Source organism: Dicentrarchus labrax, unplaced genomic scaffold (assembly GCF_905237075.1).
Source record: "Dicentrarchus labrax unplaced genomic scaffold, dlabrax2021, whole genome shotgun sequence".
NCBI classification, from domain to species: domain Eukaryota; kingdom Metazoa; phylum Chordata; class Actinopteri; family Moronidae; genus Dicentrarchus; species Dicentrarchus labrax.
This window is the reverse complement of record NW_026136719.1, coordinates 23407861-23432716: the sequence shown is the minus strand read 5'-3', so window position 1 is coordinate 23432716 and position 24856 is coordinate 23407861. Positions and strand designations below refer to the sequence as shown.

Sequence of the window (24856 nt, the reverse complement as noted above, 5' to 3'; positions counted from 1 at the left end):
TCAAATCGACGCATGGATGAAGCTGCTGGAATGACAACGGTTTACAGGCTACAGAGATTTTCTTTATTTTTTTTTTTGTTTTATCTCATTTCCCGCCTATTGGTGTAAATGTATAATAGTGCTGATTAATAATCCTTGAATTAGTACGCAATGCACACAGCATGCGGTCATGATGTGTCCTCACAGGTAAACGTCTGCAGCCTGTTTGCTGACACCCGTCTGGGCATCATGAACACAAAGCAACAGTCAAAACATTTGAGATGACACCTCCTTTGATCAAAACGTATTCTGTGAGCAGCACATTTTTACCTGATCCCCACCCCGTTACGTGTCAATAGCACGTCCTCCACAACAAGGTGATGTGAGAAACAGGAAATGTCCCCACTGACCTGAATCGTGCAGGTGTACTCCGAGTCGTCCAGCAGCCTCACAGTGCAGTTGCATTCCCTGTCCAGACTCCTGATGCTGCTGCTCATCAGTCGGCTCAGCATCTTCTCGATCGTCTGTGTACGGGACCGGGGAGAAGGGCGCACTGCACATACGTACAAGTTGGATCTTCTGTCACGTTAACGACGTCCCCGTCCTCTGGTCCAACACCTGGTCAGCGGCAGCGAGTGTGCGGAGCGGCGGTGGTGGTGCATCGTTTTTACCAGTGTGTGTGAGCGCTGGCTGGCCGAGGTACCCGCACGGTGCGTTTCGTTCACTCAGCGAGGAGTGGAGATAGTGGTGGTGCTGCTGCTGCTGCTCTCTCTGGTCCGGTTAGACTGTCACCCCCCACCACACCTTCTCCCCTCCACCCCGTCTCCTCGCCGTTGCCATGCCGCTCTGTGCTGCTGGGCGGGCTGAGGCTGGTGAATGGCGAGTATGTCAGCCAACGGAGCAGTGAGTGAGATGCTGCCTTCACAGAGTTAACGACTGGAGGCGACATTCCGATAGGCTGGTGCCGGTCGTGACTAAAGCCACATGGTTGGGAATAATAACACAGTGGGGGGGTTGTAGTTTCACAAGTCAGACAATGGACGGGCGCTTTGTGCTGCTGTAGAAGTTGATGGGACTCAATGTTGCTCTGTTCTTACTTACAATGTAAAATTAGAGACGGGCGAAAATAGACTCAACTGATTGATACATATCATTTAATGTTATGTAGATAACTATAATTATCACCTTACTATAAACGTCTCAGTAGCCAAGCATGAGCCACATTTCCTCATTTACCACTTGGCTCTCGCTCCTTGCTTAGTCGCGATATTTCCGACAGAGCGTGAAGGCAGCAGTACATTTTAACATTGTTTCATCCACAGGTTGATCTTCTATATACTGTCGATGGTTGATCCCCTGCCATCCTACTCAACACGACGCAGAACAAATAGAAACAGTGTTTCCAACTGATAGCCTATTACTGTTATGTATCATGTAACCGGAGTCACTTTGATACAAGAGCCAATTGTAAAGAAATTCAGGCCTGCTCTAAAATAAGTGTGTATGTAAGCAGATATCATGTAAAATAATACACATCATAGCGTGACGTAATCAGGACGCAATGCATCTCTTGCAGCTTTCATCTTTTGTTTAAAAAAACCCCACAACTAATTGTTTTCTAGCAGCAGTCTCACTCACATTCACTCGACAGCTACCCAGCAGAATGTACTGATCGAGCTCTATTCAACCCTAATGGGGGTCGATGTCTTATGTCATGTAAACGCCCCATCTTGACAGTTTCTGGGAGAAGTTGCTGTCACGAAGTCCTTTAACATCCTATTTGATTACTGCAGGGATCGACCAGCCTGTTAAACTGAATGGTCTCTCGGTTTCTAGGACGGTGTCTCCCTCTGGCGGTTCGTTTAGGGTAATGACAATTAAATGAGTAAAATTGGCCGTTTTAAAATATTTTCAGTTGTATTTTTCAACATCCTGAATTTAACGTTACCTCGTAAGGTTACCTATCAAACTTTAGTCGACCACCACAATATGAGTTTTTTATTTATGTTTAAAGGATTTCCATTATGTTACATTTCCATGTCGGAAAGCGGATACTGTGTGACCAGTAGCTATATTATATATTATATATCATAACCGGGTTTTTGCCACAACATTACTAGCAAAACACAACTAAGAGCTAGGACGCTAAATGTCCAAGACTCAAAAGTGAACTCATCTGCCGTGACATTGTACCACAATGCCGTGACCCGGATTCGAACCGGGGTTGCTGCGGCCACAACGCAGAGTACTAACCACTATACGATCACGGCGAGCTACGATGAGCTGCTGGGTACAGCGGAGTCAAAATTTGGTGTGATTAACACGACAACACATCGGCATTACTTTTACATGGAGACCTGTTGGTCTGCAGAGTGAATACTTCCTTTAAACCTGGATAGTAGATCTAGTTCGCATAGAGCCTGTACATTTATATCCAAGTAGTCTATCTGCCCATAACCACATTTTATAATATATTTGATACATTTAACTAAGGTAATTTCCAGCTGGGTAAACTTTCAGATGAATGGTCCCCTAGTAGTAAACTACAACGGAGAGTGAACCCGTATCTCCCAGATAACCTCTGTCAGTAACATAAGGTTATTGTAGCATTATTTTAATTCACATTAATCTTTACTATTGTTTCCATTACAGCGCCATCTGGTGTACAAACTAACAAACTGCTACGTGTGGCTTCATCAGCTCCCCTCTGGTTGGCTGGTTTGTCTGCAGACGTAGCAGAGCTTCCTGTTTTGTGTAACACGGTCAATGTGCTGGTTACCAAACACAAGTTTCTCAGCACAGTACCGATCAATGCGGAGTTGTAACTGCATTAAGGAGCAATTAAGGTAAAGTTTCTCTTCCTAACTCTGCATCATCTGGCGTTAATTTAAGCATGTAACCCATTGACGCGGAGACATTTTGCTATCTTATTGTTGGTTTGCTGTGTTAGGTTCTGGACATTGTTTATGCAGCTGTACATCTTGTGGGTCTGTGAATTTGAGTCGATGCCCAGAACCTCCAAATGTATCCTTGTCGAGCAGTTTTGGGAAATGTTAACCCATACTGTTTGAACATGCAGATAATACTGCTCTTTATGTGAGGCCACTGGGAATCTACTACTCTCTGCACAGAATAAGGAGGAAACGCACAGAACAACCAAAGTGTCACATAGTTTACAGCCCAGACCACCTTTTGGATGCAATGTCGGTAACTATGCCCATGTGCCTCCTTTAGGGATCACAGTGGAATAAAAAGTGTCTGTGATTGACGTGTTCACAGGCATGGTTCATACGTGTATTCACTGGTTCCGCAAGGGACTCAGGCTGCATGACAACCCAGCACTGATGGCTGCTCTGAGGGACTGTAAGGAGCTCTACCCTGTGTTCATCCTTGACCCTTACCTCCATGACAACACCAGTGTGGGTATCAACCGCTGGAGGTTTCTCATTGGAGCCCTCAAAGACCTGGATGGCAGCCTCAGAAAACTCAACTCCAGGTAGAGACACAGGGACAACATTCAGATATATAGAAGTTAAAAACAGTTGAAAACAATTTTTATTTTAAATGCAATCATTAAATAATATATTGTCTCATTATGGTCTGTTGGACTCCTTCAGGCTGTTTGTTGTGAGAGGGAAGCCAGAGGACGTGTTCCCCAAGCTCTTCAACAAGTGGAAAGTAACAAAGTTGACCTATGAGTACGACACAGAGCCTTACAGTCTGAGCCGGGACAAAACAGTGACCACGCTGGCCAAAGAACACGGAGTCGAAGTCATCTATAAAATCTCTCACACCCTTTATGATATAGACAGGTATTACTCATGCTGAACATGCACACCTATTTGGGTATTCACACTATTTGTGTTTCCTTACAGTTTTACTTAAATCCTATTTTTACTTCTAACTTGTTTTGTTTTATGGTTTTTTTAAAGACTACTGCCTTATACTCTCTGTCATGTCTGTATAGGATAATTGAGGAAAACAGTGGCAAGGCTCCCCTCACGTATAATCGTATGCAGGCAATAGTGAAGACTCTTGGTCCCCCTAAGAAACCGATCCCTGCTCCCACAATGGAAGATGTGAAAGGTACTACGAACAACTCTCGACAATGCCAGGGAATTATCATAATGTCTTCAGATTTACACCAATTAGTTTAAAATGTCTGAAAATCTAATCTAGGGATTTATTGAAATGTATCTCTTCTGTCAAAAGATGTGAAGACCCCTTGTTCAGAAAACCATGAGAAGCAATATGGGATCCCTCTGCTGGAAGAGCTCTGCCAGGACACTGCAGCTCTTGGAGAGGAGAAGTTCCCAGGGGGAGAAGAGGAGGCTCTGAGGAGACTGGATGAACATATGAAAAGAACGGTATTTCAGCTTCATACACATATATTCTCTTACTCTGCACAACTGAAGGATGTGAATCATCGAAAATACTTTTTGACACTGAAATTCACAGCAGAGATGTATAGAAATAAGAGATTATCTAAGAAAATCCAACCAACATCCAACCCAGCAATAAAGAATTCTTCATTGAACCTTGGTGTTTGGACAGAGACACATATGTGCTCTGTGTGATTTACATGTTGTATCTGTTTTCTTACTTCAGGGATGGGTGTGTAGCTTTGAGAAGCCACAGACGTCCCCAAACTCGTTGACCCCCAGCACCACCGTTCTCAGTCCGTATGTCACCTTTGGCTGCCTGTCTGCACGCACCTTCTGGTGGAGGCTGACAGACGTCTATCGGGGGGTGAGTGTCCCCATCATGGTGCAGGTTTTATAGGTAGTTTTCTACGCAATGAACAAGGCTGCATAACTGATGGTCCATAATGGTATTCTAACTTAAATTTTTAATTAAATTCAACAATAAGAAAACTAACTTTCAAATGTATGTATGGCATTTGTAGAAGAAGCACTCAGATCCTCCAGTTTCCCTGCATGGTCAGCTGCTGTGGAGAGAGTTCTTCTACACAGCTAGTGTGGGAATCCCTAACTTTAACAAGATGGAGGGCAACTCTGTATGTACCCAGGTGGATTGGGACACGAACCCCGAATATCTGGCTGCATGGACAGAGGTACTTGTGTGGTGTTTGAAATAGAGGTGAATGAAAAGAAGATGTGTTGTGCTTTTGGAAGAAGAGTTTTCATGATAATTCATTAGGATCACTGTTAATTAGAGATCATCTAATTTCCTGTATCATAAATATTTCCCATCATCCTCCATGTTTTGCCTTTCCCTTAAGGCTCGCACTGGTTTCCCATTCATTGACGCCATCATGACTCAGCTGAGGCAGGAGGGCTGGATCCACCACCTGGCCAGACATGCTGTTGCTTGTTTTCTCACCAGGGGAGACCTCTGGATCAGCTGGGAAGAAGGGCAGAAGGTTTGTAAACAAGTTTTCCTTTATTGCTACTGTAGATTAAGTTAAGCAGTATGTCATCTTTATCAAAGAACAAGCACAAAACCATCCAGGCCCATGGTGCATGATCTTTCTAATCTGAACAATAATTTAAACTAACTAGACTAATCTTTAATGAGTGCATATAGATTTGATACATATCGGTTTGGCACTGCAATACAAACTACTGTTAGAAATATTAACAGTTGAAATAATCAAAGCAAGTTGGCTAGAATCAGAATATAGTCCAAAAAACTGTCCATTGTGAGTCTGACAGCGTCATTGAGTGTAATGCAAAATTGGTGGAATAGAGCTCTAACATGTGTTCACTGCTCCTGAAGGTGTTTGAGGAGCTTTTATTGGATGGCGACTGGGCTCTGAATGCTGGGAACTGGATGTGGCTCTCAGCAAGTGCCTTCTTCCACCAGTTCTTCAGGGTCTACTCCCCTGTTGCATTTGGCAAGAAGACAGACAAAAATGGAGACTACATCAAGTAAGATCACAACCCTAAAAGGCTCAAGGTATCAAAAATGGTACGAGTATTATTATGAAATAATTTTGCCTCTACTCTACTTTAAAGAAAGTACCTTCCTCTTCTGAAGAAGTTCCCAGCTGCATATATCTATGAGCCTTGGAAAGCTCCACGCAGTGTCCAGCAGGCAGCAGGATGCATTGTGGGTAAAGACTACCCACATCCTATTGTGCAGCATGAAGTGATCAGCAAAAAGAATATCCAGAGGATGAAGTTAGCTTATGCCAAGAGATCCACAGACCCTGCAGAATCACCAACCAAAAAGCAAGGTATTGTAAGAAACACAGGCTTTTATAGGAGGTTTATCTAATTGGCTGTTAGTCATGTTTACATTAAATCCTACTGCTTCAGTATTTCTTTTTATGTTTTCCTCTTAGGGGTTAAGCGCAAGGCACCATCTGTCATCGACATGCTGACGAAAAAAGAGAGAAAAAAGTGAAGCTTGCACAAATGGCAGCATTGAGTTTTTGTGTAATCTATGACTGTTTATTACAACACAAATTAAGTGAATACACAGGTTTTGGTGTGCTTCCAGTGCTGATGCTCTATTTGGACTGGAAGAGGTCAGTCAGACACTCTTGTTTATGTGTTCAGGCAGTCTACTGTATGTTCTTTTTTAATACACCCGTCATTAGTACCATTTTCTATTTTGAATACTTTTTTGTCTACTTTTTATATTATTATTATTATTGTATTATATCTATTTCAGTGTTTAGAAGTAATGGGTTAGGTCAGAAATATACTTGAAGTTTTTTGCATGGGAATAAAATAAAAAATGCTAAAGATTGATGGTCTCATCTTGTTTAAAGGCATCAGTTTGTATTATTGGTTTTTGGAAATGAAATGACAAAATGTCTAGCTGTTCGAGCTGTTTTTTGCTTTTTACATTGTATATACTACAATATATAACTACATATAATACTCAGGTGTTTTAATCCAATTCAGTTAAAATTCAAAACAAGACAAGTTAGGTGATCGTTGAGCATTGTAGAGCAACAAATGGCCAAATTCAACCCTAGTTTGGACATTGGTGTTATTTTAGAGCTCTCACTATTACCACTAGATGTCACTGTAATCCCACCTGCAGAAAAATCACATCGGTGTCCATTTATACTGTGTAGTATAGATGAAGTTAACCGATGATACACTAGAAAGATGTTTAGGGCTTTAATCTGCCACACACTACATGTGTGCTTTTGTTAATAGAACAAAAAAAGGAAGAGGTTTTTATACTTTAATTGTGTGCAGCAAAGAACAAAATAAATATGTCACAAACCTGTAAACTGAGATTGCTTTGCAATACATCTTCCACATCTTTATTCTAATATCTAACACAAAAAGTTAATATTCCATTTTGCCGATTCCAACCAAAATGTGTAATGTAAAATGTTCTGTAAGGAGTTCATTTGAAATAAAAATATAAACAGGCCAAATTGATCCCATGCATCGCCAGCTCCTGTCTAATCAGGAGTACACTACTATATTAACCAAGGGTCATTAGTCAATATAGGACAGCATACTGTATGCTTACAGTCTGCATGTGATTGGCTGAAGGCAGTGTGAGCAGTGCTGTGCAACGTAAAAGTCATGATCTGTGTGTGTGTGTGTGTGTGTGTGTGTGTGTGTGTGTGTGTGTGTGTGGGGGTGTGTGTGTGTGTGTGAGAAAGTGTGTGTGGGGCACACAGCTGTCCTTGGAAGTCAAGTCTTCTCCTGTTTCTGCTTCCTTGGAGCTGACACTGGTATGAATATCCAGAAGATGATGTCACAACCTCAGCAGCAGGCCAGACGGCTGTACAAAGCCAAGCTCAGTTTCCACAGAGACCTGTCAAACATCAAAACAATCTGCTGTCCAACTGTGCATGCGTGTGGGAGGCTGTTTGGGGGTACACTTGGCACCTGGTCACCCTGCCAGTAAACACTCAGGACAGGGCCATCCGGGTCTCACTTAACTGATTACAGATTTATATCAAGATGTTATGAGAGTTAAAGGTGTAAAAGTCAGTACCAGTATATATTCTGCCATTTTGGTTCTATAAACATGTTAATTTGGCCCCAGCCCTGGAAAGATGAATTAATCTGTGATCAAAACCCCAGTAATATTGGCCTCTACCCCGCTGGTCCACTGGTGTGCCCCTCTCCCCGTCCTGTCTGTGTCGACACCTCACCCCTCAAACCATCTTGGATCTGGATACTGTAATATCCCAGTTGGATTAGAACAGTGTGTTCCCCATGCAGCTGGTGTTTAGCGTAGCATTAATAGGAGTGGTTTATCTCAAGAGTGTGTTTGCCCCACAGGCAGCAACATCAAACAGTTAATTCCCAATTTAGCCTTTATTCTTACAAATCTGTGGCCATAATAATAATAGGGCGAGGGCTCTTTAAATATCATTAGGAGCATCATTTGTATGAAATGTTTTTCATCAGCTGATTTTACAAAATAATATGAATGCACTCAACCACTTGATTAGCCAACAGAACTGAACAAGAGAAAACACTCATTCATATTGGCCTCATTTTGGAGTTCGCTTAATTGGCTTAAAGTGGCCCAAGTTTACATCACCTCAAAACCTTTTCTGAAGATTACCACAATACCTGTCCATGCTCTAGAGTTAGCTGACAAACAATAGAAAATCTGTCATGCAGGCTACTTTACCTAGTGAGAAGATACAGACAGCACCTGTTTGCAACAACAACGTTGTGACTGTTTAATTGCACAGAAAAAAGACACTACACTGACATTCATTTGGTTGACATTGTGCATGAGTCAAGGGCATAATGGTTTACTGGAGGCTGAAGGCAGGTGTTCTCTGAAGGCCAGTTATACTAAAATTAACAAAAATGATGGGAGATTGGTGAGGCTGGTTTATGCAAAAACTTTGCATAAGTTTTGACATTACGACCGGAGAAAGAGTGGGGGACAAGAGGAAGTTCTGAGTGAAAGGTTCATGACCACATGCTGAAAGGTCACTATTTATTGGACGTCTAGAGCTGGTAAATAAATGCCACAGTGAAACTGAAGAGCTGACAGTTGTCCAACCTGCTTCATACCTTTTGGTTTATCCTTATGTCCACCAACACGCACACACGCACGCACGCACGCACACACACACACACACACACACACACACACACACGCACACACGCACACACACACACACACACACACACACACACACTCTTTCTCTCTCTTCTGCACACGTCCTAAACAACAACAGTCATCCAGACCTGTGCTTGTCCATTATCACTCTGGTTCTAATGACTGATTATAACAATTTACATTTGCTCTGCAGTAACCTCCATCTATTTCTGATAGTGCACAATTATGTTTGCAAAAGACAGATAATGGTATCACCAAAGCCAGAGGTAGTGATCTCAGTCAGCATCATCTGGAGCCCCTCTATAAATCTGCCAGACTAGGCCACAACAGGATTTAGCAAAGCGCTATACATAGCAAAGCATGAGGCAACGGTCATGCAATGTTGAAATCATGGCCCCAACTCACACCATCTGAATTCCAGTTTGGAGAGGGATTGTTAAAACACTGACGTTATTATTTGTTTTAGTGAAAGTGGAAATAATATGACATGGATCACAAATACATTGAACAAAACTTCAAAGAAAAGCTTCAAGTGGAAGGATGGATTTATTTCCATTGGTCCTATTTTCACGATCACAAATTAAGGTCTTGTCCAGAATTTTACATTTCCCTGTATCTTGATATGTATGGTTCAGCATTAGGAAATCCCTTTCCAACCATCAGCAGTTGAATAACATGCTCAAAGAGGATACACTGTCAAATAGAGTCACACGACAGAGTCACACGACAGAGTCTCCCAGCCTCTGTAGTGTCTCCACACCCTGTTGTGCTTTGATCTCTCTGTACACACCCCGACAAGAATATCCAGACCATGCTGAGGCAACTGTGTTCCAGCCCCTTCACAGAGGACTAGCAACCGGTCACTCACAAGGCTCTGCAGACCATACACGTCTATCACTACAGTGTGTATGTGTGTGTACGTGTGTGTGAAGGGGGAGCTGTATAGGAATCGCTCATGGAATCCATTCTGAAATGCTTTACTTTACTGACTTTTTCAGGGGGTTAAATATCCCTTTTTTTTAAAAGAATATATTACATGTACGTTGTCAGAATTTCTCTCTTATTTTGAAATTTAATTCTTCAGTTAATCTTGGTCGTTAAGTTGAGTCAGTATATCACCTCCCTGGCAAGAAAAGTGGAAAGTGTCTGAGTTATAGAAGACCATGATGGATGGATGGAACAAAAACATTTAAATAGCCGATCAGAAGACACATAGGCATGTGTAACATGACAAGCCTATGTGGTAACTTGAGAGAAAATTCAGATTGATACCTTTGAAGTTGATTTGAACACACTCAGGAAGCTGTAATTCATAGTAGTAGGCCTACTTGTGCCAGTTGCTATCAGTTCAAAAAAGATTTGGCGGCTTTGCAGTTTGTTTACCAGGCAAAAAGAAGTTCAAGGTGAAAATAAAACATTCTTAAAGGAGAGTCTGATTACAAAAAATAGATTATTTTTGTTCTCATGATTCTCTTACAAGGTAATTAATATTTTTACTTAATTATGATTTGTTTGATGAGAAACAAAAATGTCAACTGGGTATTTTTTTTACCCCTTTGTACAAATCATACCCATTATATAAAAGTACAAAAAGACTAATTAAAGTGTTAATCACAGATGTGTGTGTGTGTGTGTGTGAGAGAGAGAAAGAGTGTGTACGTTCATGCTTGTGTAAAGATAAGAGCTCTTTGGCAGTCAGTGGGATCTGCCTATATAAGGCTGTTCTATTCCTACTGCTTTTCCTTTGGGGATCCAGTGCAATTGTCAATCACTGGACAATGCATGCCAGAGAGCTTCGTAGGTTTCACCATCTTATGTTATATTGTAATATAAGTAAGTACTTGGAATGGAAGAAAGGTGCCAATTTGTGCTGTTTTTGTAAGGTTTTGCTTATAACTCTGCATCAACAAGTCCTCTGGTAAACAGAGGTCATTGTAACTCCAGACTTTTATGTTTGGAAAGTAACCTCGTGTGACTGGATGACTGAAAGAATGTACTGCTCGTATTAATGGACCTAAAAGTGAGGGCGTCATTTTTCTGATTGACAGGCTCATATGATTCTTTACTACAGTCTGTACACAGAGCTTCTGACCACACAAGTGGTCTCTCTCTTCTCTGAGCACATGTATTCTATTGGAAACAGACTAGAAAAAGCCCTTCACCCTGTTTTTTTTTTTAATCCTCTCCTCCTTTTCGGGGAACTATCAAACCTGGGATGACCTTGTGGATTTTCTTCTTCAGAAGGATTTCTCTTGTTTCTGCTCAGACCTTTCTCTACATGGCTTTTTTTTTTTTTTTTTGTATTTTATAAAAGGATCCAAAGGCAAGTTTTGGAAAGTGTGATGTGCTCTTGTGCCTATTTGCAGGCCAACTATAAATAGTCCAGCAGCCTACGCATGCTCATGTTTGATTGGAAATTGCAGTGCCTTAAGTCAGTGCTGTGGGGTATCTGTCAAAGGAGGGAAAGAAACTTGTGAATGGTGAGTTAACTGTGTAAAACAGACTGCTGTTTATGTAAATAATGAATAGGACAGAGGTGTCTTTTTACAAAGCATCTCCTACTGACATTTGTGTTTTTAATCTCAAACTATAGGTAAACACAAATTGTCTTTTTTTTAAATCTTTAATTTGAATACAAGTTCTTGTAATATAACTTTCTATTGTTCTATCCGTGTTCAAGTTATCATTGTTCATGTTTTTTACTTCCTCTATAGCTCTTATAAATCTCTCTGGGAAGACAAAAAAGAAGTGACAACACAAACTTTTTTCCTCCTGAAGAACTTTTTTTCCCCTTTGAATATTCCTCTTTCTGGTGGAAAATGGGTTCACGGAGGACAATGACACGCTCCTCTTCTGGCAATGGAAGATCCAGCAACGGGGATGATTTCAATGGGAGTAGCCGGCCTAGTGGCTGCAGCTACCTCTCTAACGTGAGGCCAGAAAACAGGTGAGGATTCAACACTAACACAGTGAGCTGTGCTACAACTCTGTGTTAGTTCAACAAGTGTTCTAAAATACATCAATACTTTTCCTAACCTGGGGTGTACGTGTGTGATGTGTTATTTCTTTGTTTGTTGCCATGGGCACCAGAGTTTAAATAAACTGCTGATTAAGAACAGCATCTCAGTTATGCAGCATGGGCCCCATTTCACATCAAGCAATACACAAACAACAGCTTCTGCGTGGAAAGATTGACCATGGAACAACGGGTGTTGACCTTTTGGACCAACTCTTTAATGATAACTCTGTTGATAGACTATGAAGATTCGTTTGAGATAATAATAAATACATTTTTTTCTTCTTTCTTCTTCTTTCCAGAGGCACAGGGCAGCCTTTACAGCAACATTACCAAAGCAACTATGATACAGAAATAGTTTAATAGTGCCCTGATGCCCACTTTTTTTCTCTTTGTTTTGTTTTTTTCGGGATGCCTTACCTCTCATGTTATTTGATATGCAGCATTATTGGTTTCTAGACTTTTGATTCCCTCTCATCCTTTGTGGGCCTTAACAACACAATTGCTTGTGTGTTATCACTGCTAAATGATTGTTTTGCGGCAATGGACATGGGTATTGCTTCAAGCAGGATTTGCAAAAGTGAAAACCTTTTTTAGCTCAAAACTTCTTCTCTTCCACTCATCATAGCTAAATTATCATAGTATTTCTATTGTATTTGCGAAAGGTCAATACTGAATGCCAAGATGAACAGCAGTACGTACTGAAAGTCACATAGCATGCACACTATATTATTTAAGTGTGACTTTCTTTAGTATTAGTGTCTGGTTTAGTTTGCCTAATCATGAGTAACATGCAGTGAAGTGTAACAGTATCCTTTAACTGTGCACTGAACTAACACTGAAATGGATGTCAACACCAGACATTGATCAACTGCAGTAATTCTCACTATATGCATGCCCACCTCCATTTCTGTTATTATACAGTATGTTTGTGATGTTTCTTCCACATTTTCACATGCTATAATGGTTCAATATCCTTGAAACATTATATTTATGGTGATGTGTTTCATTTTTATAATTAATGTCATATGGACTAATTAGATTTCTCTAAGGACATGCCAAATAACTACTATTCATACTGAACTGCAGAGGTCAAAGATTACAAGAAACACTCCTCTTTTGTTTCTTTTTTATGTGGTCTGTGAAAATAAAACTGTGTAAGATGTGCCTCCAAGAACTTCTCAACACTCAGTAAGGACAAATCATAGTTTAGTTTTAGTTTGTGTTATTAATGTGATGGAAGGCATACATTCCAGCTTGACTTTGATAACTAAATCAGTACACGTTTGGAGAAATTAAACATAATATAATGAGAGATTGTAGTTGGTGAGGTTTTTTTTTTTCAAGTAATTCTCAATCATAACTAGCTCCACCCAGGCTCCAACCTACATTTGGATTGTCTCGTGCCAGCTAAACTTGTGGAGAGCTGGCTCAAAACGTTTGTTTACATAATTTTTATGAAATCCTGGGTGACATCACTTCGTCTTTGTTTAATCAGAAATTGTCTCCAAGCTGCATTAAATGAACTTCAGCATTTTAAATGTAAAAAAAAAAAAAAGCCATCTAGAGGCATGGGTCAAGGTCTTTAGATAAATAAAGCCGGACAATACATTTTCTGGTAACGCTTTAGATTACAGCCTGCATCATACAGCGTAATTACTTCAGGGTTACAGTGTAATCTTTTGTACTAAAGGTGTAACAATACAGTACGTATACCAATACATATATGTAGATACTGGGTAACAAGATGTGAAGTTACGGAAGAAGGGGCTAATAATTCAGGATTACACCATTAGTACACCATAATTATAAAGGGGCAATGTAGTTTTCTTGTTTGTTGGTAATAAGGTAATTTAAATAAAACCACATCAGATTTATTGATTTATATAATGCAGTCATCACTACATCTTCACTGACAGGTCCAGATTATTGCTCAGTAGGTCATACATAGCCTGTAGTAACAGAATATGTACCCAGCAGTTAAAAAATAACTAGTATAAATTATCTGTATAATTTAGGACTACCCCCTAATTCCATAACTTCTCATTTACCAGTATCTACATATATGTACTGGTACGTACTGTATTGTTACACCACTAGTACAAAAGATTACACCGTAACTCAAAAGTAATTATGCTGTACGTTGCGGACGGTAATCTAAAGCTTAAAGTTACCCTTTTTCTCTTAAGTCAGAAAACTGACCATTTATACTAAACAATAATCCAGTATGTATGGTTTGTAAATAACTTTACAACTTGACTGAACAGCTCCCCTTTGTTGCACAGGAGCACCCTATGCAGCATGATGGCACAGTTAACTGAGGAAACGCAGCCCTCCTTTGAAACAACCCTGAAGTCAAGAGCTGTGTCCGAGAATTGCAATGTGAAGTTCTCTTGTGTGGTTACAGGTAAACATTGTTTCACAGGTGAACACGATATAATAAATATCACACAGTGTACTTGATGAAAAAATGTTGGAGTAGAGAAAGAAATAGAATATAGAAATGTAACAATTTAAAGAAAGTGAATGCACAAAATAATGTACTACATCTGAGAAAAGGCTCAATATGCACCTGGTTTCATGCATCTTGAGCATCTTAAATATATTCAGGTACTCTACAAGGCAAGCGTAATGCATCCAGTTTTCTCTAGCTACACTGCAGTGAAGCAATTGTAAACTAAATTGTTGGCTTTTCTAGTCCATACAGAAATTGTTTGATGTCCAGATCTTTTTCTTTTGTGGCAGGACACCCTTCTCCTCAAGTTATTTGGTATAAGGATGATGTGCAGTTAGACAGATACTGTGGACTGCCCAAATATGAGATATTCCGCAATGGACAAAACCATTCCCTGCACATTTACAAGTATGTATGTTTGGAAACCACTGATATGACATCTGACCGCACTTGTTCTACCAAGATACTACCAAGCTCAAGATAGTCTGTTAAGACTTGTTATGAAGTAATCGAAATTACTAAACAGAAAAGGACACTGTGATGGAGGCAATAAAACCATAGTGTATTATTTCAATTTTTATGCGATAAAGTAGTCTAAAATACTAAGAGAGTGCCTCGACATTCTTTCCCACATTAAGTAAACCCATTAAAAAAGAGCTTATCCTCTAAACACAGTTTCTAGCAACACAGTGTTTTTTCCAGAAATGTTTACTTCTGTTTTTGTCAAGAATCAATTTTCTTGATAATTTCAATTAAGGCAACTTAAATTGACTTCTCTTTGCAGTTGCAGCGTGGAGGATGCAGCTATATACCAGGCTTCAGCCAGCAACAATAAAGGTATTGTGTCCTGTTCTGGGGTTTTGGAGGTGGGCGAAATGAATGAGTTCAAGATCCACCAGCGCTACTTTGCCAAGCTGAAACAAAAGGCTGAAAACCGACGCAGGGAAGCGGAAGGTAAGGAAAACCAGGAGCCCCTACGAACCATCAGTCCAGACCGCACTCAAAGGAAACGGCGCTCCACGATGGAGGCCTTTCTCAGCATGCCAAGCTCTATGGAGGATGAGGGCAGCGAGGAGAACCATCAGGCTGTACCTGCAGAGACTGAGGCCAGGTTGCAGGAGGCAACTATGGAAGAGGTGGAAGAAAAGCCAGTCCCCATCCCTAATGGAGCAATCTATACTGTAACTAATGGACAGGCCATCATTGAAAACGGTAACAAGAGTGGGACATATATATATGATTCTGCCCAGAAGATTTTTACTGCACACCAACCCAAAACTCCCTTTGTCAAAAAGAAGATTAAAATTTCCAACAATGCAAAAGTTGCAAAATCAGACATGCCGGGAGAGCGGGCATCTGAGGAGAGAAAGACAAAAGATGAGACCTCAGCCTCTATAGCTCTGGTCTGCACAGAGCCAGTGCCCTCTGAGGGGAATTCAGAAGAGGTTATGGAAGTAGAGAACATTATTGGTTCGTCAGTTGTGGATTCAGACTCCAGAAATGTGACAGAACAACATCAAAGATCAGAAACAGAGGAAGCATTGATTGTTGAAAGGCCTTCAAAGGGTGAAAACACAAGCCCTGAGGTAACTGTGCCTTCACAGAAACAACAGCTCACTGCCTTGGTACCCCCCGCTGCTCTTACATCTACAAGTTATATTGTGTCAGGAACTGAAGGCCAACAAGCTGCAAAGCATGAGAAGGAAACTGGTTGCAAAGATACAGGAGATAATTTGAAAATGCAGAACCAAAGTCCTAACATTACCTCAACACGACTACAGACAAGTGCAGCAGCAGCACATCCACAACCCCTCAGCAGAGCAAAGAAGGACATTTCTAAAACAGAAGATGTTACAGTCATGTGTGTTGAAGAAAAGTCAAACACTAACACTAGTGGATCTTTAACACACAGAGAGTCAGTGAACGCTCCGTGTGAAAGCAGCACTGCTTTATCTCAGAGTTCGTGTGAACAGACCGGAGATCAGCTGTCTGAGAAGGAAACAAGCCTCTGCCAAAAAAATGTGTCTGTGTCTCTGCCAGCGCTGCCGAGGGAGGTGAGTGAGCCTTTTTGCATGAGCTCATGAGTTCTTTGTGCTGCCAACGCAGGCCTCATCAGTAACACAAGCAACCTGGAGCTATTTATATCTTTTACAAGTATGCCCCGCTGTGTGACAAGAATTAAATGAAGCACATGTTGACAGACGCAGCAGGTATACTAATGCAGTGCATTTGATATTGTAAGTTCAAAGATCCGAGAGTTGGCCATTGCGAAAAATTTTAAATTATACTTTGGCACTCTGTAATAATAGCTCATGGATAAAGGGGATTTCCTCCGAACACAAAGACTGTAAACAGAGGGAAAATGTTTTTGTTTTTACTTTACTGTATGGATTAATCAAATTAGATATAACAACTGTCAACTGACAGAAATGCTAGCTGTTTCCTCAAGTCTTTATACTCGGCTAAGCTCACAGCTGCTGAATATAGCCTTAGAGCAGATATGTATGCTGTTGCAAACAATAAAATTTCAGCTGACCTTAAATCGAAAGACATGAGAGTAATATTGATCTTTTCATCTAACTCTCTGCCAGAGTAAAATTGTGTAGTTGTCCAATGTTGTCCAATACTTTCAAAAGTGAAAGTAAATGGAGGGTGTTGAGATGGTGACCTTATTGGTGATGTTAAGTTAGTTAAATGCATATACCTAACTTAAATACATTATATTGTGAAATAACATAATGTAAGACATTGTTAGCTTGTTTTCAAATAAGACAGTTATTTTGCTATTTGGATTGTGAATCTTTATTGTCCACTGCTTATGCAATCACGTTGAGTCCAGCTGCATGGCTGAACACTGACGGCACTGAGAGCTGAGACGAAACACTGCACAGCTGAAGCACCTCTTAAAATGATTTGGATTCCTTTCTGGCCACACTTAAACATAAAATAGCCACCTTACATGTGAAAAGGCCTCACAATGTCAGAAGTGGATAAAGGGAATATATATTGTGATAACTTTGACTGGATACTGTATAATTATTAACTATTAATAGTTAAGTACTTTAAAGTCAGTTTTGCAGTTCCTTTTTGAAAGGATATAGAGGCAGAATATAGACAAAGAGAATGACCCCTGGGCTATATTATGGCTTATCTCATTCATGATGGAATGACACATGACACAGGAAACCTCTCATGCTAATTTTAAAAGGCATTCAGCTCAATAGCAGATTTGACACTCAAAAACATGCTTGTATGGCAGATATTGACCAGAGCAGTGTGCCATGCTTATGTTTCACTATAACACAGACCAGATATATTACACGACCATGCAGTTCTTAAGTGTTATGGCAAAAAGTAGAGCCTGAAACATGGATATTACATTTTTTTCTCTGGTTTATTTTTTTTAATTTTCCATTCCGTTCTCTGTTTGTTGCTGGTTACGCAGTTGCTGTTTTTAAAATTACATGTGTTTATTCATGTCCAGCATAGCCAGGGATAAAGGAATAAGTATTTACAGCATGGAAACCTCTGCTTGTATTATGTCCCAAGGTTACACAGGCCCATACAAAGATGAACAGGAATGATGCACCTGTCAACCTTGAGCTTCCACTCAAAGAGTGTTCGATGGACTCACAACCAGTACAAAAGACTACATCAGAGAGAGAGACCACAACAGATGACATCAAGACCCCTTCTTTGAACCATGGTCTTCAGGCAGCCATTGACAAAATGACACAGGACACATGGGATCATTCCAGGGGATCAAGTGAAAGCCATATGGCCCTTTTTACAGACCTACAGAAGTCACCCCTCCAAAGCCCTGGTGGTGGTGAGAACACCCGAGGGTGTAACGTTTCGCACAGCATCCAGCAAAGCCAAGTTGATACAGCTATTAAAACTGTTGAAGGGACAGAAATACAAGTTGATGAAAAAGTAGAAGGTAACGAGGTAGGTAAGTTAATAGAGCAGTCTAACAGTGTGGCCCCAAATGAGAAGATAGTTGAGATGGAGACTGAAAGTGCTGCGCTACATAGTAATGAAAACACTGAAACAGAAAAGACCAAAGATGCAACACATAAAGACACTGATGTTATCATTGTGGATGCCTCTAAAAAAGAAATGGCAGAGGAAACTTGTTCAGATTTAAACAATCTGAAATCAGATATATCTGAGCCTGCAATCCCACTCCTAACAAAAACTCCAATAAACACAAACTTATCCCAACTTCAAGATTTCCAAGAAATTCAAAAACCAGAGACAAAAATCATATCTATAGCTGAGCTTTTGAGATCACAAATAAAGGCTCTTGACTCAACATTAGCAAATTCAGCGAACACCATTCCAAACCATGCTGACTTTGTACATGGTCCATCTACAACTTCTACAGAAACATGTGAGGAGTTAAAAGATAATGACAGCAACTGTAAACCGGAAGCTAAGATGTCAACGTCTGACAGGAAAACTGAGATGAGTAATGACGACACTCCTCCCAAAAACTTAAAGGAAACCCTTATGGAGGTTTATCATCAACTCAATAAAACTGGTCAGGAACAAATTCAGACACAAGCTGCATCTTCACCACCTGTCCAGGCTTTAGAAAAACCTCTTGTAATCCCACCTATCTCTGTTGTAGGCACTGTCAGTCCAGAACCTGGGACTCCACTCACAGTGACACCTATAAAGGCCAGTGGTCAAGAGTCAAATATTGTTTTGGCGCATGCCAAAGATGAACCTGCTCAGGACAAAGACAGAGCATTTATACAAAAGTTAAGTCCAGAAATTAAACTCAACAGTAAAACTGAACAAGGGAATACTGAAACACGACTAGATAAATTCAAAGTGGAAGAACACACCACAGGAAACAGTTCTTTGCAGAGTGTACATAGGTTTCCCACTAAAAGTGTACTTGGCACAGATACACAAGAAAATAATCTTCAACTTATTCAGCAGGACAGCTCTATGATTAAGGAATTTTCAAGAAGTGACTCCTTAGCCAGTCCAACTCCTGAGGCTAGTCCATTGTTAAAGAAAAGAAATTGTGTTTCTCCCATTCCTTCTGCTACTGCACAAGAGCTGGCCTCTGGGGCCAGACGCAAAATCCTAATACCCAAGGCCAAACGTGAAGAGGCCTCAGAGGCCACATCATCATTTGATAACCAAACCCAGAAAAATGAGCTTTCTACACTGAACAGCAAGCTTTCCACAAGTCCCGTGGGCCTCTCTATGTCTCCAGGTCTGTCACGACGGTCATCTCTACTGCAGCCCGCTGGTGAGCAAACCTCTTCTGCAGAAAGACCTTCTCCGCTTGTGAGCAGAAGGAAGATGGCATCTGAGACTCAAGCACCAAGCCAGCAGCCCACTGAGGAGATCCACACCCCAAAAACTGAAAGCAAACCTGCAGAGAAGGATAAGCACGACCCATTCAAAGGTAAAATGGCCTTCATATCGGATCAGCATTTTTAAATGTTGCTTGAAGACGCACTGCTTTAATAGCATATGAAAACTTTTTCTGCTTTGTCATCCCCATTGGTAGTATCAAAAAAAATACTGTGGCAGACAGCTGCCAGAGTTGCCGGAGGGACATGATTCAAAAGCTCCTTAGAATATAACCAAAACCAAAGAAAAACCAAAATGCCCCGCTGCCTTTATGTTTTTGCTGTTTGTAAAGCCAGTGGTGTGTATTGTGCAATCCATAGTATCCAGTTGGACAAACTTTGTAATTGTTTCTAAATTTCTGTACTGCAAAGTCTTCTTACTTAAGCCTATATAAACACCAATATGTAAGCTACTATCAGCTGTTATATATCAGCTTGGCTGATTTATAGTTCTAGTTTGACATATTTAACTGTCCAGCCTGCACCAGCAATCAGGCTGATTGTGGTGCAGCTTTTGGTCTCAGACCCACCTTAGTGTCTGTGTTTGGTTATTCACAGACTCATCCATTCTATACCACATTAAACTGAGTTTAAAATACTGAATGTGCAACAACAAAATAGACTAGAGGATCAAAAAGAAAAGCTGCATTTCACTTGCCATGTGTAAAATGCACCCCAGGCTGGTGGACTAACGTGTTCAAACGTTTTAATTTTATAATTACACTATATTTTTATGTTGTTTGAGCTCACCTGACGTGATGAATACTGTGTAGTCATTAACACTGAAATATCCAGTACTAAAAATGTCAACATTCATACTAAAATGACTGATGATAGTGTATTGTTGATTGATTATTGTCCCAGTATACTATTTATACAATCCCACTATACTATGGAATATGGGAAGTATATATGGCATATACAGTATCAGACTGGATTCATTAAGGTTGCTTCATAATTAGGATATAGAAGAGTGTGGATCTTTACCATGTTCTCTGTGTTGTGTCTCTTTCCATACAGCCCCACAAGTTATTCGTAAGATCAGGGGTGAAACCTTTGCAGATGCCTCAGGACACCTGAAATTGTGGTGCCAGTTTTTCAACGTTCTTAGTGAATCTACAATCAAATGGTACAGAAATGAAGAGAAGATTGCTCAGATTGAAAGAAAGTAAGTGTCCAGAGTAACTCTAAGTCTGCTATTGAAATAGCCTTCCAATTACCCGCCTAACATAATAGTGATGACTTATAATAGTGGGTTGTAAAAACCCACATGTTTTCTGACGCTTTGTGGGTCACTTGTTATTTGTTTGTTTCTCAGTGCAGGCGATGAAACTCAGGTCAATCTTGCCATTGTTCAGGCATCATGCAAAGACTCTGGGGTTTACCAATGCACAATCACAAATGAATATGGGACAGACTCAACAGACTATCTTCTTAGTGCAGATAGTATGTACTTATTAAACTTACATTTGGCATAAAATAAATACATTTCCATGAATTACTGGCCCACAACCAGTCTAATTCTGTCTTCTCTCCCACTTTGTTACAGTCTTGGCTGGAATGGCCCTACGTGAGGACCTTGGTGGTAAGATGAGATTTTACATGTTTAGATCACTTTTTTTTTTTTACAGCATCTGAGCCCAAATGTTTTTCTGACCACCATTCTCACATTTTTCTGTATGCAGTTGGAGAAGAAATTGAAATGACACCCATGATATTCAACAAGGGTGTCGCTGATTCTGGCATCTGGGGTAATAAATTATTTGGCCGTATAATGATGCAGGAATTTCATATTGGTGTTGGCTGCTCACATAAGGTCTGGAGGGCAAAAGTCATCTATGGTCTGGAGCCTTTGTTTGAGTCTGGAAATACATGTATCATCAAAGCATGCAACCCCGTCGCCTATGGAGGCAAAGGAGAAAGCTGCCTCGTAGACAGGAACCTGGACATTGTCAAGCAGGTTTGTAAGAAAGGTTTGGTTTTGTAATTTATTCTTAAATTTAAATATTCATTCAATAAACTAACAAATTCAGCATTAAAAATAATCAGTCGGGTGTCATTCCTGCCACCCACATAGGATTACTGTAAAACTAATCAAATTGAGATTGAATACACATACTAGTGTAGGTTGAGCTTATCTTTACTGGCTATTCTCCAATGTGCTGAATATAGGAGTGTAAAATTCAGAACTTGGCCCGTGAATACTGCAAAATCTTCAGTACAGAGGCAAGACTGATTGAAAACTTTGGCCCCTGTATCGAGTGAGTACAATCAGATTACTCTTCATCAAAAGTTCTAATGAGTATTATACACAATGTGTGGACCATTAAACATTAAAAAGGTCACTGACATTATGCCGATCTTTGTTACACAGGGTGATTCCAGTCTACTTAATGTACCGACCTGCAAACACTGTCCCTTATGCCAAAGTGGAGGCCGATCTAACAGGAATCTATCAGAAATACTGTACCCTGGATCACACAGGCAGGATAGATACAAGGACAGGCTCTGAGGTGGAGCAGAAGTGCTGTGCCCTGCAGCACTGGATCTTTCAGTGGACCAATGGCAATCTGCTACTCACTCGGCTAGAAGGTAAGCTCACACTTAAATACAACAGAGTGATGGGAAATTTACATTTTTCCTTTGGAAAGTTTGAGTTAAAATCAGTAGTATATTAAAGGGGCTCAAAAGTTGAGGTACTACACCCCTTTCCACAGCTAATGAGGAGAAATATTGCTTGCAATAAGGAAAAGTGTGAGAGCAAAAATGATTTTGTGCTGAGCTACTTAAAATTGAACCTTCTCAACCCTTATCTTAAAGTTAAATGTGTACTTTAAACACCTTCAGGTCCATTACACACCATTAGTTACACAGCATTAAACATTGAACTGATTTTAAGCATGTTTAGCTCTAGGAACTCCATTCCCAATTTGATTTTTTAAAATTTCCAATACTTTTTTGTACTGGAGTTAATGTGGTTCCCACTGCATGTCTGTCACATTTGAATATATTACCTAAAACAACAGAAAAATAAAGTAAATGCGTGATGTTATTTTGCAGGTGTTGACACAAAGATCACCAATGTGGGAATTTCAGTCAAATCAACAGGGTCAGTATATTGTATTGTGTTGTTTCTGTAAATTATACTGTGAAAACCTAATTTTACCGGTAATTTACATTTATACAGATCACGACTGTAACGTTTGATTTTGTTGTGTTTTGCATCTGTTGCTGCAGGCAACAAGGTTTATCTGTTGAAGGGAATCCCAAAGTTTTTGAGCAGTTTGTCTCCCAGCACCAGTGTAACTACTTCTGTGGTCTGCTCAGCCTGAGGTCTCTAAAGGTCATGGACTCTTTATTGACACCAACGAAGCCCAAGGGCTCCAAGAGCCCGTTACTTCAACGCAAAATGGCTGCCGGCTCCTCCAGTCCTCAGACCGTCCGGAAAGCTGCTGGCAGCCCCAGACTGCCCAGGAAGACTGAGCAAGAGGGCGGAAAGACCCCCTCTAAACAAAAAGCTGTTGATGCTCCCAAAGTTGTTAAGATGGAATAGAATAATTATCTCTCAATAAGACATGACAGATCACAGATTTTCTCAATGGAAAAGCATCCTGATTAAATTCCATTGATTATCTGAAAAGGTTTCACTATCAGCAAAACAATGCACGAGGAGATGGAAGAAAGAAAGAAGGCCAATGACACCTCTGTTTTTAAGAGAGGTAGAAACCCTTCAACACTTCAAATAATATGACTTAACTATTTAATTTTGACAGCCACCATTCCTTGCCAGTAGCACTTATTGTGGATTGATGCCCTCACAGGTTGTGGTGATTAACTATTATAGCCTACACTCAGCAAATCAAAGGCTTGAAACTACAGTGTAGTAGTGAGTAGTAGCTTTCCTGGGTTTGTATTCTATCAATCCATATACCATAGTAGGTAACAGATTGTGAATTCCAATCTCAGGTCAGTGTATTTGTACTAAATGAATGTGCAAGATAAAACATTTTGAACTCAACTGGCATTATATGTAGTCTATGTGTAATATTCAATGTAAAAGCACAAACATGTATCTTTTGTAGTCACGTCTGTGAGAATGTAGGGGAGTTATTATGTCAGTTGAACCAAAACCATGACATGGATATGCAATAAGCCCCATGGTCATACAGCACGTTTTTAAGGCTGGAAGTAAACTTTTTTTTGTCAGGAATGTATCTAGCCAACTGTAGCTTCACATAACACTGTTGTACAGTGGCCAATGGTGCTGTGCTTTTATATTGTAACCTGTCATGTTTACTTGCTATTCTACATTGCACTGGATTTTGAGAAACTGCACCTTTGAATGCTGCAAAATAAAAAATTACGCCTTGTACGTTTGGAGACACTGTGAAAGTGCATGACATGTGCTTTTAGAACTCTGAGTTTCATTTTAAATAGAAATTAGCATATTACGGAGTTGGCTGAATCACTGTAATGAAAGCCACCCCACTCAGTCTGACATCAGCAGTCACTCATTATCATATATATCGTTTAGAAAAATAAGTAACCCAGTGTTATCTCAGTGATTCCTATTACCTGTGAGGACTTTCTGTCATCACGCACGCTGACATGCACCCATTATTTATAGTTTGTTTCTAAGGTTTGCCATATTTGGGCTGATTCTTTTAAACAATATTACTAAAGCAACACTATATTTTTGCCTATATCTTTCCAGCTATGTTAGAATTTTACAAAAGATGTAAAACTGGTCTATTTTAAGTAATATCTTCTAGTATCCTATAGCCAACTGTATTTGTCCAGTAACATCTAAGTGGAGTATGAATGTATAACACTGTTATTTTGGAACAGTCATCTAAAAAATGGCAAGTCAAAGTGCACAAATATAGGGAGTAAAACAAGATTAACAGTCCACGGCCATGCTAGCAGCTCTGTGAAACTGTACTGTACAAGTACAACGATGCTAAACTATTTTTCTCAGGTGTTCACTCACAGATCTAGAATAAT

The 24856-nt window shown here is 40.1% G+C and overlaps 3 protein-coding genes and 1 non-coding gene across 5 annotated transcripts in view; 2 read left to right on the top strand and 2 right to left on the bottom strand.

Annotated features, from left to right (window-relative positions):
- The window catches only part of LOC127351660 (FERM domain-containing protein 5-like), a 70351-nt gene extending 69392 nt beyond the window's left edge, over window positions 1-959 (bottom strand). Inside the window, exon 1 of one of the 2 annotated variants that reach the window (XM_051379417.1) lies at window positions 390-959. In XM_051379417.1, the coding sequence (XP_051235377.1) occupies window positions 390-491 (102 nt within the window). In that variant the 5' untranslated portion in view covers window positions 492-959. The remainder of the gene's footprint in view (window positions 1-389) is intronic. The other variant, XM_051379418.1, reaches the window with a different exon arrangement.
- A 1218-nt stretch (window positions 960-2177) lies between these two features.
- On the bottom strand, window positions 2178-2249 carry trnah-gug (transfer RNA histidin (anticodon GUG)). Its single transcript has one exon. It is a non-coding gene; the product is annotated as a tRNA-His (tRNA).
- Window positions 2250-2658: 409 nt separating this feature from the next.
- Window positions 2659-6696, top strand: cry5 (cryptochrome circadian regulator 5). Its single transcript, XM_051379425.1, has 11 exons — window positions 2659-2825; window positions 3259-3475; window positions 3597-3791; window positions 3947-4065; window positions 4192-4346; window positions 4588-4728; window positions 4886-5053; window positions 5222-5362; window positions 5719-5870; window positions 5958-6178; window positions 6287-6696. The coding sequence occupies exons 2-11, from the start codon at window positions 3261-3263 to the stop codon at window positions 6346-6348; spliced, it is 1569 nt and encodes a 522-aa protein (XP_051235385.1). The 5' UTR covers window positions 2659-2825; window positions 3259-3260; the 3' UTR covers window positions 6349-6696.
- Window positions 6697-10897: 4201 nt separating this feature from the next.
- On the top strand, window positions 10898-24224 carry alpk3b (alpha-kinase 3b). Its single transcript, XM_051379411.1, has 14 exons — window positions 10898-11486; window positions 11721-11953; window positions 14308-14429; window positions 14768-14885; window positions 15262-16531; window positions 18027-19905; window positions 20873-21020; window positions 21171-21298; window positions 21402-21437; window positions 21538-21812; window positions 22025-22113; window positions 22227-22444; window positions 22913-22961; window positions 23090-24224. Exons 2-14 carry the CDS (start codon window positions 11826-11828, stop codon window positions 23403-23405), a joined length of 4776 nt encoding a protein of 1591 aa, XP_051235371.1. The 5' UTR covers window positions 10898-11486; window positions 11721-11825; the 3' UTR covers window positions 23406-24224.
- The last annotated feature ends 632 nt before the right edge of the window (window positions 24225-24856 follow it).